The 14124-nt window shown below is 43.7% G+C and overlaps 2 protein-coding genes across 2 annotated transcripts; both read left to right on the top strand.

Moving 5' to 3' along the window:
- The first annotated feature begins 2361 nt into the window (after positions 1–2361).
- LOC137895792 (interferon gamma receptor 1-like) lies at positions 2362–8350 on the top strand. Its single transcript, XM_068741302.1, has 7 exons — positions 2362–2452; positions 5255–5372; positions 5651–5832; positions 6035–6231; positions 6324–6501; positions 7026–7144; positions 7255–8350. Exons 1-7 carry the CDS (start codon positions 2362–2364, stop codon positions 7525–7527), a joined length of 1158 nt encoding a protein of 385 aa, XP_068597403.1. The 3' UTR covers positions 7528–8350.
- A 1358-nt stretch (positions 8351–9708) lies between these two features.
- il22ra2 (interleukin 22 receptor, alpha 2) lies at positions 9709–11800 on the top strand. The gene is made up of 5 exons (XM_068741448.1): positions 9709–9766; positions 10173–10293; positions 10910–11088; positions 11209–11351; positions 11651–11800. The coding sequence occupies exons 1-5, from the start codon at positions 9709–9711 to the stop codon at positions 11798–11800; spliced, it is 651 nt and encodes a 216-aa protein (XP_068597549.1).
- Positions 11801–14124: the final 2324 nt, after the last annotated feature.

Here is a 14124-nt window from a genome sequence, read left to right as displayed (position 1 = left end):
GTGTCGGGAGCAAGGGAGAGTTTTCTAGTCAGGATTTAGGTAAATGTTGAGAAAACTGACATTTATTGCGTGTGTTCAAATAAATGTCACAGCTGTGAATTCATGAAGTTAAATTAATCCCTGACAGTTTGCAAACGGGCTATTAAGTATATAATTTAGATTTAAGCAGGCCTATACAGTCTATTTGAACAGATCAGCAGAGCCGAACAATGAGTTTCCCCGTTTCCTGTTAAAATAAATTACATTTTTCATTTCTTCATGCAGTTTCCAGTTCAATATAATCAAACGTAAAATATAGAAATGTAACTGTCATTTTGAATAATTCACATATCAGATTGAAGATTTTTTTTTTTTACTTTACTTTTATTGGCTGTTGCAGGAGATTTATTTTATTTTATTTTTTGCTATAATCTGAGAATCTAAAGATTGACATCAAAACACATTGAAACATCCAGAGACCGTTTGTGCGTCTTTTTTATTTGGGCTCTAATAGACGGAGTGAATTTAGTTAACACACGCACGCACGCACACACGCACATAGATCCATCACATCCGCGGTCGTCCCGTGAATAAAAAGATCTGTAATCTCAATCATGTATACTTTCGGCACTGCGCGCCATACCGTACCATTAGTATCACAAATAAGTAATAATTATCTAATGACAACATTATGTTGAGTCAGTTTAGGGGTAATTAATGTGAGTGATATTTCCATATGCCCCATGAATCACTGAGCGTGGCAGTTCTGGCGGACCCTCATGAATATTCATCCGCGCATTTCTCCCGTGCGCGCTGCAGTTTATGAACTGAATTATGGCTGATTTGCCCTTTTAAAAAAAATGAACATGGTCGCTTCTCCCACAAGGAGGCGGAGAACAATAACGTCTGATTGTAAAAATGTTTTAGTGCTAAACTGCCGGTGAGGAGACGGCGGCAGCGTGGTTAGAGACTCACATGGAGGGGTGCGGAGGAGGACGGACAGCCCCCCCCCCCCCCGTCCGCGCCACCTGTTTGGACTGATATAAATATTTACCGTGCGCATTCATGAAGGTCTATCATGAAAATCAATTAAATTGATTTGGTTTTGTTTGTTTTTAATAAACCATCACAAGTGAAGGTCGTGGCTCACACCGACCTCTAGGCGTGACACGTGAGCGCCGTTACCGACCCGACCGGCAAACACCGTCCCGGTCTGTCCCCGGTTTGCGTCCGACCTCTCGGGCGCAGGATCAACACGCCCCATCAGTTTGCATTCACAAGGCGCTTAACGAGACGGACTTGCGTGTTAATCATGCAAATAAAAGCACTTTGGCAGGTGTCAGACACACACGCGCGCGCGTGCACGCACACACACATTCAACGCGTGCGTTTGCTGGCTCGGCGTCTTAAAAAAAAAAAGATTGCGATCATTATTATAACGCTTTAGATGCAGCTGTATTTCATAATGACCAACACGCATCTATTAAAAAAAAGAAGAAGACATTAACCCTTTCATCTGACTCATCACGCCATTAAAAGGCGACTTTAAACAGATTAGCCCCCACCATGCATGCAAAGCCGTCATGCAACCATTTAATCCATTACAAATATCAGAATTATCATCCATCTATACACGTGAGGTGACGTCACATCCCTCCCCGCAAACGAAAAGCGGGATCTACTGGTGCTCTGACCTTAAGAATGACATTCCTCACAAGTGTGTAAATTATTTCACGGATTTAAAATCACGAGTTGAAAAATCACAAGGGATTAAAAACATGTTTTCTGTTTAATTAACTGCAGTCTGGTCGCTGTCCATCACGCTTTAATTCAAATGTATCTGCTGCCATCTACTGGTTAAATTGTGGCAACATGGAAATGGAATAAGGTTTTTTTTTTAGAACAAGGTCCTATTTATATGTTTTTCACTCAACACAAACACAAACACGCACAAGCTATAACTTCATGACTTTCTTTTGTGACTGAGGTTCTTTTGGGGAACTGGACACTCTGATGACCTTCTGCTGCATTCAAAACCATCGGGTATAATTCATTTCCGACGAATTGGTGAAAAAAAAGTGAAAAGGGCAAACCTCAGAAGTTGATTATTACTTTTATTACACAATGCCGCATCTTTTATTTTAATTTTCTATAAGCGGAAAATGCAATGTATGTAAAGTTATGTCATATCCTCTGTTCGGTTTTGGAGCTTTCATTTTTACGAGGTTTCTGAATGCAGCATTGGAGTGCAGCGCGACGCATCCAGTGATCCGGAGACGTGACTCGGGAAAGGTTGTTTGCTTCTCCCGTTGCTAGCTCGAGATAAACATTCTGAATATCTAGTAACTGCAACTTTGTTCTTTTTAGGACAAACAACGAGCAATGGGCTGCCTTTTGAGAATGGCGCTGTCAAGTTGCCATCATGTTTTCCTCTTCCTTGCGTGCTTCCAAGCCGCAGCGTTAGCCGCCTATGGTAAGTTAGCCTTGCTACTTTTCACGAACACAATCTGCGCTTTCGTGTTTTTTTCTGCCCACAGAGCTCAGATAACCGCATAAATCAGAATTCCACGCACGTTTCACACGAAACGCCACTTCAGCGTGGGTGTCAGTGTCGGAGTGTTGCGTCATTTGCTCAATGTCCGGTGAGGACATGCAGATTCCTGAAGGGAAAACACGGTGAATTCCAGCTAGCTCATTAGCATGCTAGCTATCAGGGCTTTCTTTAATTTATCAACAGAACGTGTTGCATGTCATCAATGGGGGGGGGGGGGGGGGTTAGGGCTAGCAATAGTACAGACCTTGTGAGCAACTAGCTAGCAGCAAAGCGCTACTGCAGCTCAGGCGTGTTATGGATCTTAAAATGAAAATATGCAACATTTTGCGTCGTATTTCTTTAGTGAATCGGCTCCATTTGTGTTCAAGTAACTGCTTCTGTTGAATTTGTAGATTCGTTTCCATTATCTTTATTAAACCGCTGCTAAATACAGTAATCTGTGAAATCCAGAATGATGATTATTCCGGATTAATAAAGGCGGCGGGGTGTTTGTAAATCACCTTAATAATACATAACGCCTTTAACATCACAGGAATGTGTACATAGTCAGAATAACTCCCACATGGCTGATCGCTTGAACATGCCCCCCCCCCATCAGTTCCTCTTTGTACTTTCAAGTGTTACTCAAGATTATTTGTGTTCTTTATCAAGAAGTAAACTCATTTTGAAGCACAACTACTGAAGACGTTAAATGGATGTTCTTTTAATGGACACTGGGGCAGTGGGGTTGGGTTCATTCATAAAGGGGGGCTGATGGGTGCAGCTCTTCCACAATGAATAGAAGCCATCGGGGCGCTATGGAACATTTTATTCTTTTAAAGATGTGAAAGCATATTGATTCGCTGCAGTTTGTGGGAACCCCTGTTGCACACTATAAACACTCGATGCTAAAATGCTATAAAGGTTGTCTGTCTATGGGGTGTGGCCCCGCATCTTGCCTGTAGCAAGCAGGGATGGGCCCCAGGAGACCTGTGATTTACAGGGGGGGGGGGGTCTGTATTCTACAGCCCCCTAGATGAAGCCTGGTGGCCCCCATTGGGGGGGGAAAAAAAAAAAGAGCTGCTTTCGGTTGCCGAGATTAGTTGGTCTGTTTTTATTTTGCCATGTTCCGAGCTTCCAGCATAACGAGTGACGTTTATAAGAAGCAGCCACTCGGGAAGCATTTTAAACTTTACTCGCATGTGTTGCTTTCTTTTTATGTTTATCAAACATACCCCAGTAGGAAAACACACATGAAAACATTTTTACATTTTCCTCGGGACACTGGAGTGAAACAATTTCACTTTCTTAATGTATCTAATCACTCCTGTCTGTGCCAAATCTGAGGAGAAATCCCGACGCTGTTAATGTGGCGTTCTCGTGCTCCGACAGGACGTTGGGTCGCTCGGGGATTGGAAGCTCCGCCACATTTCCCCATCCTGTCGGAGATGTGTGTTGTGGCGATGCTGTTTTAGCTGTATTCTGGTGCGCCTCAACAGATCACACACATGGATGTTTCTCTCCATCTTCTTTATTCCCCACAAGAGGATCATCTGCTTCACTTATTTAAACATATATTTACTTGCATTTTTTTTTACATGCTGTATTTAATGGTAAAGGAGTTTTTTTTTTAAACCCTCAAACTCATCTTGTGGCGACAGCCCCCAGAGACCAACTTTACTGTTGTGGTTATCGCCTCTGCAGCCCGTGTGTCTGTGATGCTCTCTCACCCACAAGTCTGCCTTTTGTTTTTATTCTCGCTGCATATACGTAGGAAAATGTACAGTGGTGTTCAACGGGAAGTGAAACTGAAATGACAATATGGTCATAGACGTGACTAATTTCTGTGAAAGGTTGTTGTGTATAGTAAGAAACCCCGGCAGGCATAGTCGTATTTATAATCCCTAATTGATTGTCCTGTTCTCTTGGTTTTTCTTTTTGTAACACAAGATGAGAAAGTGTGACTTTGTAATAATCCGGTACTCCGTCTGCGTTATTGAAGCGGTGCGGCTCCACAGTGTCTCCGTGCAATATGCCAATATCTGCTGCCTGCATGATAAATAATCAAAAGTAATGACCATTATTATTATTGCTTCAGTGAACAGTAAAGTGCTTCACACTCAGGATTAACCTTGCAATGAACAACAATTTAGTTGTCTGGTAAAGGTCCAGCCACATTGCTGACGTTAGCACAGTTTATCGCTGGGGACGGGGTGCAGGGAGAACACACTGCGCTTTTGTTGCGCTGGATTTGAGGAAGTTTGTGTACTCGAAACATTGTTGTGAAATAAAATAAACAAAGTTTTTGTCTTGAAGTCAGAGTAAAGTAGACATTACACTGGTTTCTGGTAGTATATTAAGGATCCCGCGCAGGAGCGACTCAGCAGTTCTTCACTTTAACACGCCATAATGAAGATTAAAAAAAAAAAAAAATCAAACCGTATCGACAATGAAAGACAGAATATTTACTGATACGCTCTTACATGCATTGTGGAATTATTTGTGCTGATGTGTTAGAAAAAGCATGAATGCATTGAATGGAGTTAAATCTCTAGCGCCCTCTAGTGACGGTATTGTTGTAATAAATCATTCTCAAGCTGGTTTGATCAAATACTTCGCGGCAATATTTTCTGCTTGACCATGATTTCTGAGTAAAGTACAACAATCATTTCTCTGATGGTTTGATATTTTGGCGCAATCAATACTTTGATCGTGGATCATCTGTAATTTCTGTTTCCACAGTGGAGCCGCCAACCAACGTGACCCTTCACTGCCGCAATATGAACAACACGCTGCAGTGGAGCTACAGCCATTTCCAGCCAGGCCTTAAATTCAAAGTGGATATTTCTGCACTCTCTGGGTTAGTTGTAATAAATAACTTGTAAACATGACCTGCCGAATGTCTGTAAGATGGTTCTCTTCGCCGGGGCCTTAAACGTTTAAACATGTGAAACTGATTCTTCCAAGTACATAGCTGTATTTAGTATTTCTTTGTTATGCTCTGAAAGTATTTCTACAGAGAGCCGTAATAATACCTTTAACAGTTTGTAATCGAATTAACCGTTTATGTACATGTGCAGCCGACCACATTTAAGATGTTTTAATGTAATTTTTTACTCTTCTTATTTCTTTTCCCAGGACTTTTGACGACATTCTGGTGGAGCCTCCGGCTCTCCATGCTGATGTTTCCTTTCTCTCGGATCCAAATAACGACTACTACATTACTGTAAGCGCCGTGATTGGACAGAATAAGTCCGAGGAATCTCCTTCTCAAGGAATCATTTTCAGCTATTTCAAGGACTCCCAGGCCGATCAGAAATGTGAGTAGTGATCAACATTGAACACTTTTTTTTTTTTTTTTTTTTTTTTTAAAGAAACAGAATTCGTTCATTTTGGGTGAAGTAGGCAGAATCTGAAGTGAACAGGAATCTGAACGGTTTTGTCAGAACAGCGAGAAGTTTCCTCTTCTTCTCTCCTGTGTATCCTACGTAAGGTTTTTTTTGTCCTCGTATTTGTGTCCAGGTTTCGTGGACTTGCCGTCTATAAATGTCACTGCCCAAATGGACGGCGAGGTCTTCTTTCACTTCCGGCATCCGTGGTTGTTTTACAACCACAACTGGCTTTCCGGCCAGAATAGAAGACCTCGGAAGAAGAGCCTCGATGCGCAGATCAGGAAACCGCTGCCTGAATTTAAGTACGACGTTGTGATCGTCAACCAGGTCAGACGGCGCGCCCTCGTCCTGCCTGACGTTCATGGGAAATGTTTTAAGAGAAGAACAAAAAGAAGTACATCCTTCGTTTGTTTGGGCAGGAGACGCCACCTCAGAGGTTCAGCTGTGAGAAGAGGATTTGTGAAGGGAAGCTGGTAGCTGATCCCGGCCAAACGCAGCACTGTCTGAAGGTGAAGGGAGAGATGCAGAAGATGGCCGTCAAAGCCACGCAGGAGTACTGCGCCGCCACGGCACAGGAGTCCACACACGGGCCGAACAGTTGAGTAGAATGTAATGCTTTTATTGTTGAGCGGCGGCTCTTGGTGTTGATTTTCAGGGCTGAAGCTGAAATCTGATTTGTAACCTTTCGTTTTAAACCGGCCAATCACCAAATGCCAAAGACGCGGCAAAGATAAGTTCAATAGGCTTTCCTTCTACATGAACCGCAGCTCCTCTGAGAATCCAGTTGTATTCCGGAGGAACGCCGACATTTAATCAGGTAGCGGTTGATTCTGTCTGGTGTTTAATCAAACGGAAGATCCGATGTGGTCGGTATTGATCTGATGAGCAGGTTTGTGGCTCAGACTACAGATTAAAGGTAGTCAGAGCCACAAACCTGCTGGCTTGGCTTGTTGGACTCAGACATGCGCATGCTTTTATTTTGAAAAATCCTGTTATCCTGGCATATTTACTCTTTCGTGTTGGTTAGCGGCGACTCTGGAAGGAAAGAGAACCTTCAGCGACTCTCTTGTTAGCCTGTGCTTGTGTTCAGAGTGACTCCATGTCCTTTTGACGTCCCCTAGAGTCCATCTACGTCCCCATCGTCTTGGCCTTCCTCCTGACCTTCGGCGTGCTCGCGTTGGTCGTCTTCATCGTGTACAAAAAGAAGACCACGCCCTCAACTCCTTCACCGAGATCTACGGTATGTCGGTTCATTTGAGGAGCCTCAATTTAAATGTGCTTGAAAAAGGTATCCCCGCTGAACGAACAGTTCAAATTCAACACTAACGCCGCCTCTTTGCGTCTCGACAGACATTCACGAGTCGACTGAGGCAGTTGACCTTCGGGGCGGTTGGAGACGCGGTCCTGGTGCCGGTCCTGGTGCCGGTGGTGGAGCCCAACTCGACCCCACTTGTGTCACCTGTAGAGGAGGAAAGCACAGAATACCCACCCGCCCGTCTTTCCTCCACTGAGGCGGACCTCAGCAGTATCGACGAAGACGAGCCCCAGAACTCCGGTTATGAGAAGCGCCTGGTGCTGGTCCAGTTGTCACCAGACGAAGAGACGGAAGGCTACCGCGTTTAATCAGTTACACTTTTGTGCGTATTTACATGAACATGTAAAATAAGCACCGCCTTTGTTTAACGCATTAATTCTACACTATTTCCAATAGTTGGAAGATCAAATGGGCGGAATTGGTCGTTCATTTCTTAATCCTGCTTCGACCCGTAATCGATACTGCTGCAATCAAACTTCAGCAGCGCGCATGTTGAACATAGCGAAGCGTGTGCAGGAGGCATCGGCGTGTTTGGAACAATCTTTAACGGATTCCTGGATTAGCTGTCGCCAAGCAAATATTTATCCGTTGCCAAATCCCGATTCCACGTACAGCCGCCTCGTCTCGAGTCTTCACCAAATCCTTCGCATGAGTTTCTGTAACTTTTTTTAAAATCTTCTTGCATATTTGCACTGCTGTCTTTTCACAGCGACCGTGACGATAGTGCACGCGCCTTTAGTAGAATAGTTCGGGGAGACTGATGGGAGCACTAACGGAGTGAGTTTGTTCACTGAGTCTGTAAGGGATGTCTGAGCTGCTGCGTGCAGGATGCGTCTGCAGAGCTGTAACCAGCAGTTGGTTCAAAGTAACTTGTCAAAAACAATCAATGTCAATTTCTTACGTTCGTTTTGCCAAGTTTCCATTTTTATTTTTTGGGGATTGTGTAGTTTGAGAACTGCAGTTCCTTTCCTCATGGAATGAGTGGATGATTTGCACATAAGGATTAAATGTTCTCTTGTGTAGGAATATTTTATGTTTTTGATATTCTGATTTTAAGATAACACCGTTGAGTATGTGAACAGTTATGAGCCAACAAGTCAATAACGTTTATTAAAAAGAAGGATAAGATAAAAAGGGAAATGGTTCTAGTGCTTCTTTCTCTGCTTGGGTTACTGCTACCTCGCTATCATTTACTTCTCATGGCTTTGATCTCTGTGCCTTTCGTCTGCTGTGTTGTCATTTTTTAATAAGCACTTTCTGCCTGTTTCTGTTTGTGTCCCGTGATTTTCAACTGCGTGATTTAAAAAAGCAGGAAGTTGTGATAAATGCAAACTGAAGTTGACGTGCGTCGCGCTGCGAGCCGAGCGCCCTACATGCGATGTTGCCGTCACCAAATTAACTGAAGTTGGTATTTTAAATGTTAAGCAAAGAAGAGCAATGACATTTGAGATACTACGGTCAAGTTGAACTGAGAGGCTCGTGTCATCATGTTGATTGGGCAACATACTTCCTCTGAAACCGGTCTGCAGGAAGACCTCTTTGTTGTGTGTTTGCACAGATGGATGTTAGTTCTCTTTCCTTCCCCTTGCTGTAGGGGGAAACCTTTTAGTTTCCAGTAACAGATCAATAGCACACGTCACTATCGGATGGACGGCGGCTCGGTGGCGCAGTGGTAAGCACTGTTGCCTCACAGCGAGATGGTCGCAGGTTCGTCTCCGGCTTGTGGCCATTCTGTGAGGAGTTTGCATGTTCTCCCCGTGTCTGCGTGGGTTCTCTCCGGGTTCTCCGGCTTCCTCCCACCACCAAAGACATGCAGCCTAGGCTGATTGGTGACACTGAATTGCCCGTGGGTGTGAGTGTGTGTGTGGCTGGTTGTCTGTCTCTGTGTTGCCCTGCGATGAACTGGCGGCTTGTCCAGGGTGTCCCCTGCCTCTCGCCCATTGACTGCTGGGATTGGCTCCAGCTTGGCCCGCGACCCGATAGCGGAATAAGCGGTTAGAAAATGACGAAAAAAACTATCGGATGGGAATATTCACATGATAATGGATTTGTCGGGGTTTCTGTTAATCTGCAGTGCCCCGACTTTAACGTGTCCATCACAAGATATTTTATATCGACGTTCTCACTTCTTTAATTCAAATATTTAAGCCGTTACTAACAGCTGACATCTTATCCATTACTTAAATGTCTCATAGTTTCACCTCTAATTCGAGCTAAATAATTGAAATGTGTATACTTAACTCTTAGCTTCCTTCCTAGCTTTTAGCATTTGTGTGGCATTTGATGTGCAGCACAGAATAAACAGAACTAAATATAGAACAAAAGGGAGCGAATGACTGTAAAGACTGCCGCAGCATCCTCGTTGTGAAAGAAATGCCATATATGGCCCATCCATGCGTTAAAGGGGAAGTTAATGGCATGTTAAAGGTGATGCAGTCCCCCCCAGCATCAGTCCAGTGTGGCTTGTGTTTGCCTGTAGAATCAGCACCATGACCCGTCTGCTGCTGGGAGCCGTGCTGCTGGGGAACCTGCGCGTCTCCGTGCAAGGTAAGTTCAACCTGAAGTCGTTACAACACCTCAAATACAGCATTTATACTCGCGTTAGGGTTATGAAATCAACACTGACTTTATTGTCTGGTTATTAAAACATTGTGCATTCTGCAGACTTGAATTAAAATTTAGCATGAAAAGAAATTAACAAAATATTTTACGGTTGGATATTGTAGGAATGTTCTTGGTCTAAATAATGAATGTAATAAATCAGGATTTTCTAGCATCACAAACGAGGTGAGTTATTCTTACCTTTAGACCCGAGACGTAATAAAAGTGACCCGCTTTCTTCTGTTGATGATTTTCTTCTGATTCTCTGTCCCGTTTGTAAGTTTTCCTTTCCATTATAGCCAATTGCTGAATTCAACTGACGTTGTCATTAATCAATACTTAATGATTCCAGATCCAGTGACGCTCCCTCCACCTGCCAAGGTGAGATTCGACTCTGTGGACTATAAAAACATTCTGCGCTGGACTCCTCACAACAACAGGACCTCCCTGCAGTACAGCGTCCAGTGGAAGATGTACGAGCACACACACACGCACACACACACACACACACCATGTAACTGAAAATATGCAGCATTGAGTTAAGTTTTCTGGTCCGTTTGTGTTGTTTTTAATGTTTTTTATTCTACCTGTAAGGTGTTTTTTTTAATGTTATTTTTTAATCCTGAATCAGATGATTAACTCTTTCCTCCCTAATCTTGCTTGTGGTAATTCACATCAAATTCCCCACTATGTGTATTTGTGTACTCAAGCCCCGCCTTTAGGCGTATTATTTACCCGTTTTGAAATGAAGCGTGATTGGCCAAAACAGGTGCATCCCTGGGAAAGCCCTGATTTTCAGCCAGTGAAATAAGAGCTCGACAAAGTACAACAATATATTTGGAGCTTAACTGTAAATTCTATTATGATTAACAATCATATAAATAGAAAAATAAATGTGTATGCGTTTTTCTGAAGCTAATACTTTTGTATTACAAAGATGAATGAAGGATGTTTGTTGATTCTATCTGTAATACAATTACAAGAGTATTTCTTTGACCTCTGTTGGGAAGACATGTTGATGAGAAAATAAATAATCCTGTAGGTTTTGCGATTTAAGCACAGAATTGGACACATTTCTTCAATAAACAGTTATGGAGAACGTCAGTGGGTCGATGTGGCCAGCTGTCAGGAGATCCAAAGCCTCCAGTGTGACCTGAGCGAGGTGACCTCTGAACCCAGAGAGTGGTACTACGGCAGAGTACAGGCCTCCCTGCCCTCCAGCAGATCGGCCTGGTCCGTCTCCCCAAGATTCAGCCCAAGCTGGAACAGTGAGTCTTCATGCACTTCCTCTTCCTCATCCTCTTTCTATTTGCTTCCCCAATTTGATGCAGCATCACGGAAGGAATACTTAAGAAAAATCGAACTAATCTATTTGCTCACACCTGCAGCCCATATCAGCCCCCCTCTTCTGGAGCTGACCGTCACGGAGCAGGAGATCGTGGTTAGTCTGGAACCTCCCAAACCCGCCGTCCAGAAGATGCACAGCGGTCTGAAGTACAAGATCTACCTGAAACGCGCCAGTGGAGAGGAGGTAGACACGCCCGGTCCTTCTGCCATTCAGCATTTGAGCTTTTATTCTTTATCGGTACCAAGATCCCGTCCTAATTCACACGTTCATATGAGCACAGGAACATTCTCGCATTAAAGACAAAGGACATTAAAAAAATCTCTCCTACTGCTTCTGCAAAACAAAAGAGGAAGAAGACGAGGGAGGACGCGGAAGAGCAAGAGCGCATAATTCTAACCTTCCACCTTTGAGGCTCAGTTTGCTGTTAAGAAATCGCACCACGTGGTGTAAAACATTCCCAGCTGATGCCGTCTCGTCTTCAGAAGGCGTTTGAGATGGACTGCTGCGTGGACAAGCTGACGATCAAAAGGCTCGACCGCAAGGCCACCTACTGCCTCCAAGCCCAGGTTCTGGCCCCCCTCCAGGCCAAGCTCGGCGCTCGCAGCCCCCTCAAGTGTGTCGTTACGCTCTGAGGAAGCAGGTATGAAAGGAAAGACTCATCATCATTGAGATTCCCTTGTGGAAACAAAACGTCCCGACAGAAACGGCCCCTTTTCACCAGCATCCGACTGACGGCAGCACAAAAACAGATTAATATCGATTGTCTGATTGTATTCTTATTATATTCACTTTATTAATTAATAGCCTAATCTAATAATCTTACTCCACCCCCCCCCCCATTTGTTCAATAACTAAGTTTAACGTAGCTGCAGCTTCATCCTGGACAATGCTTCAAGTGTCGACTGGATGGTATCGTTAGCGAGTGAAAGGTAGCCTTTCAGCTGTAACAAAAGATTATGAGATGTGAAGTATCGGCAGCGACACCGGAGGAGGGAGGGACAATGAGACTCCCAGAGGGGGAATCTCAGCTCCCAAGTGTCTTCACAAGGACGAGGACTGTCCTTTGTTCACTCCACCCACTCTCGCTATTTTTAGATCTATTAAAGTTGTGTTATTCTGGACATGTATACCTTTGTGAATTCATTCATCCTTCTTCTTTAGACAAACTCGGCCATCGTGATCCGCCGATCCACCCCAAATCAGCTCAGCCGATTCTCCATCTCCACCTTGATGGCTGCTGCCAGAACCATCTGGACCAAATGAGGGATGCTCTACTATATCATTAAACGCTTCAAAGATTGGACAAGGAGTAGAAAAGATTGCCTTTAAATTGGAATAAATAGTCTGTCTATAAGATATAAATATCTGGTGAGACGCACTTCTTTGTTTCATTGTTTGTTTTTAGACAGTTCTCCTTCTATCTGACTTTAACCAGATTGGTGAATGAATATCAAATGAGTTGCGACAGACGTGAGCTCAAAGCTTAGTGGCAGGTTTTCAAGGTCAAGGGGTCAAACTATCTGCAGACTGAGCATGCTCTTACTTTGAAAGGAGAATGACTCATTTTATAAATTATAAATGATTAACATCCATTGTTGTGGTAGCTCAGCTTCTAAAGGACACAAAGGCAACAGTCAGTCTTCATTTTGTCTTTATTCAGAACATCGATACTCTTGATCGGGTGTGAATTAATCAATACTGTAATAACAAACGTACTCGAAGCTAAATCCGACGCGTTCATGGTGGCAGATCAGTAAATTCAACGGAAGCGTTGCGCTCGAGTCTCGTTTTCGCGCAACGTTCAGAAACGGATCTTCACTGCGTCTCTGAGGTCGTTCAGAGTTTTCTTGGCGAGAACTCTTCACTAGCAGCTAGTTCATTTACGGGCTTCGCTCCTGAAGGCGGCGGCGGCCGTAGAGAAGGCAGAGCTGAATCTGGTCCCTCAGCCAGAAGAATTCACCGTGTCCAGGAAGGTTTGTGTCCAACGGCGTTCTCCCACAGCGGACCGCTCGGCACCGGTGCAGCAGCCTAAACTCAGAACGGTCCACCCACTGGTACCTGGGCTCGTAACCCGCCCCTGTGAGGGCTTCGATATTTAAGGCTTTACAGCGTTAACAGTCAACGGTCGTACTTGATATCCATATAAAATACCAGCAATTACACAAATCAGGAATCCATATTTACACCACCTGGGAACGATCAATCGATGGTTACAAATGGGTGGATGCATTCCATACTGGGGAGGGGTATTTAAGTAGAGACACTCCCTCATACGTCCCGTTAATTAAATTAGGATAATTGATCGCTGTTAATCTTACGGGGCAGTATGATGCCGGGTGAATTCTGTCTGCGCCGTCCTTGACAGATTCATTCACAAGACATTTGGCAACAAGGGAAACCAATTCACAAGTACAAGTAAAATAAAAAAGTGACTAAACTAAACGTCAAACCAATTGAATGTAACACGGTGTGATGGCAATACCCTCGTAGGTTCAATCCGAGAAGCGGCGTGGAATAGTTGAGCTAAGAAATTATCCGTTTGCATAAATTACAGAACTCAATAAAAATGAGTCTTCTAGAAACTTCAGCTGTTACGGGTTTGTCTAGTTTACACAGCAGGGAATGTCAATTTTTTAGAACAAAATTTAAACAACGGCGTCTTAAAATTAACTTCCAGATGGCTGTGTCTCGTGATCCGCCCACAGCTTCAATCTGTAATTCCAGCTCCAGTGAACCGGATGCGTCTGGAGGGATCAGAGTGTAACATCACTCATACGGGGCAGGCTTTGAACATGAATCTGCTACAGTGTGTTGAATTTATCTAAAAATATAACATAAAAACACTCCTATAAATACTATTAGAAAATTCCATATTAGCAACACATTAGAAATTTGATCCAACTTTGCAGTGAAAAGGTTACACGTTTGCTTTGTAGGACTTTCAGTGTTTTTCTAC

Source organism: Brachionichthys hirsutus, chromosome 7 (genome assembly GCF_040956055.1).
Source record: "Brachionichthys hirsutus isolate HB-005 chromosome 7, CSIRO-AGI_Bhir_v1, whole genome shotgun sequence".
In the NCBI taxonomy this organism is placed as follows: Eukaryota; Metazoa; Chordata; class Actinopteri; order Lophiiformes; family Brachionichthyidae; genus Brachionichthys; species Brachionichthys hirsutus.
Note: the sequence above shows the minus strand (reverse complement) of the source record. Positions and strands in the feature narration are given on the sequence as shown.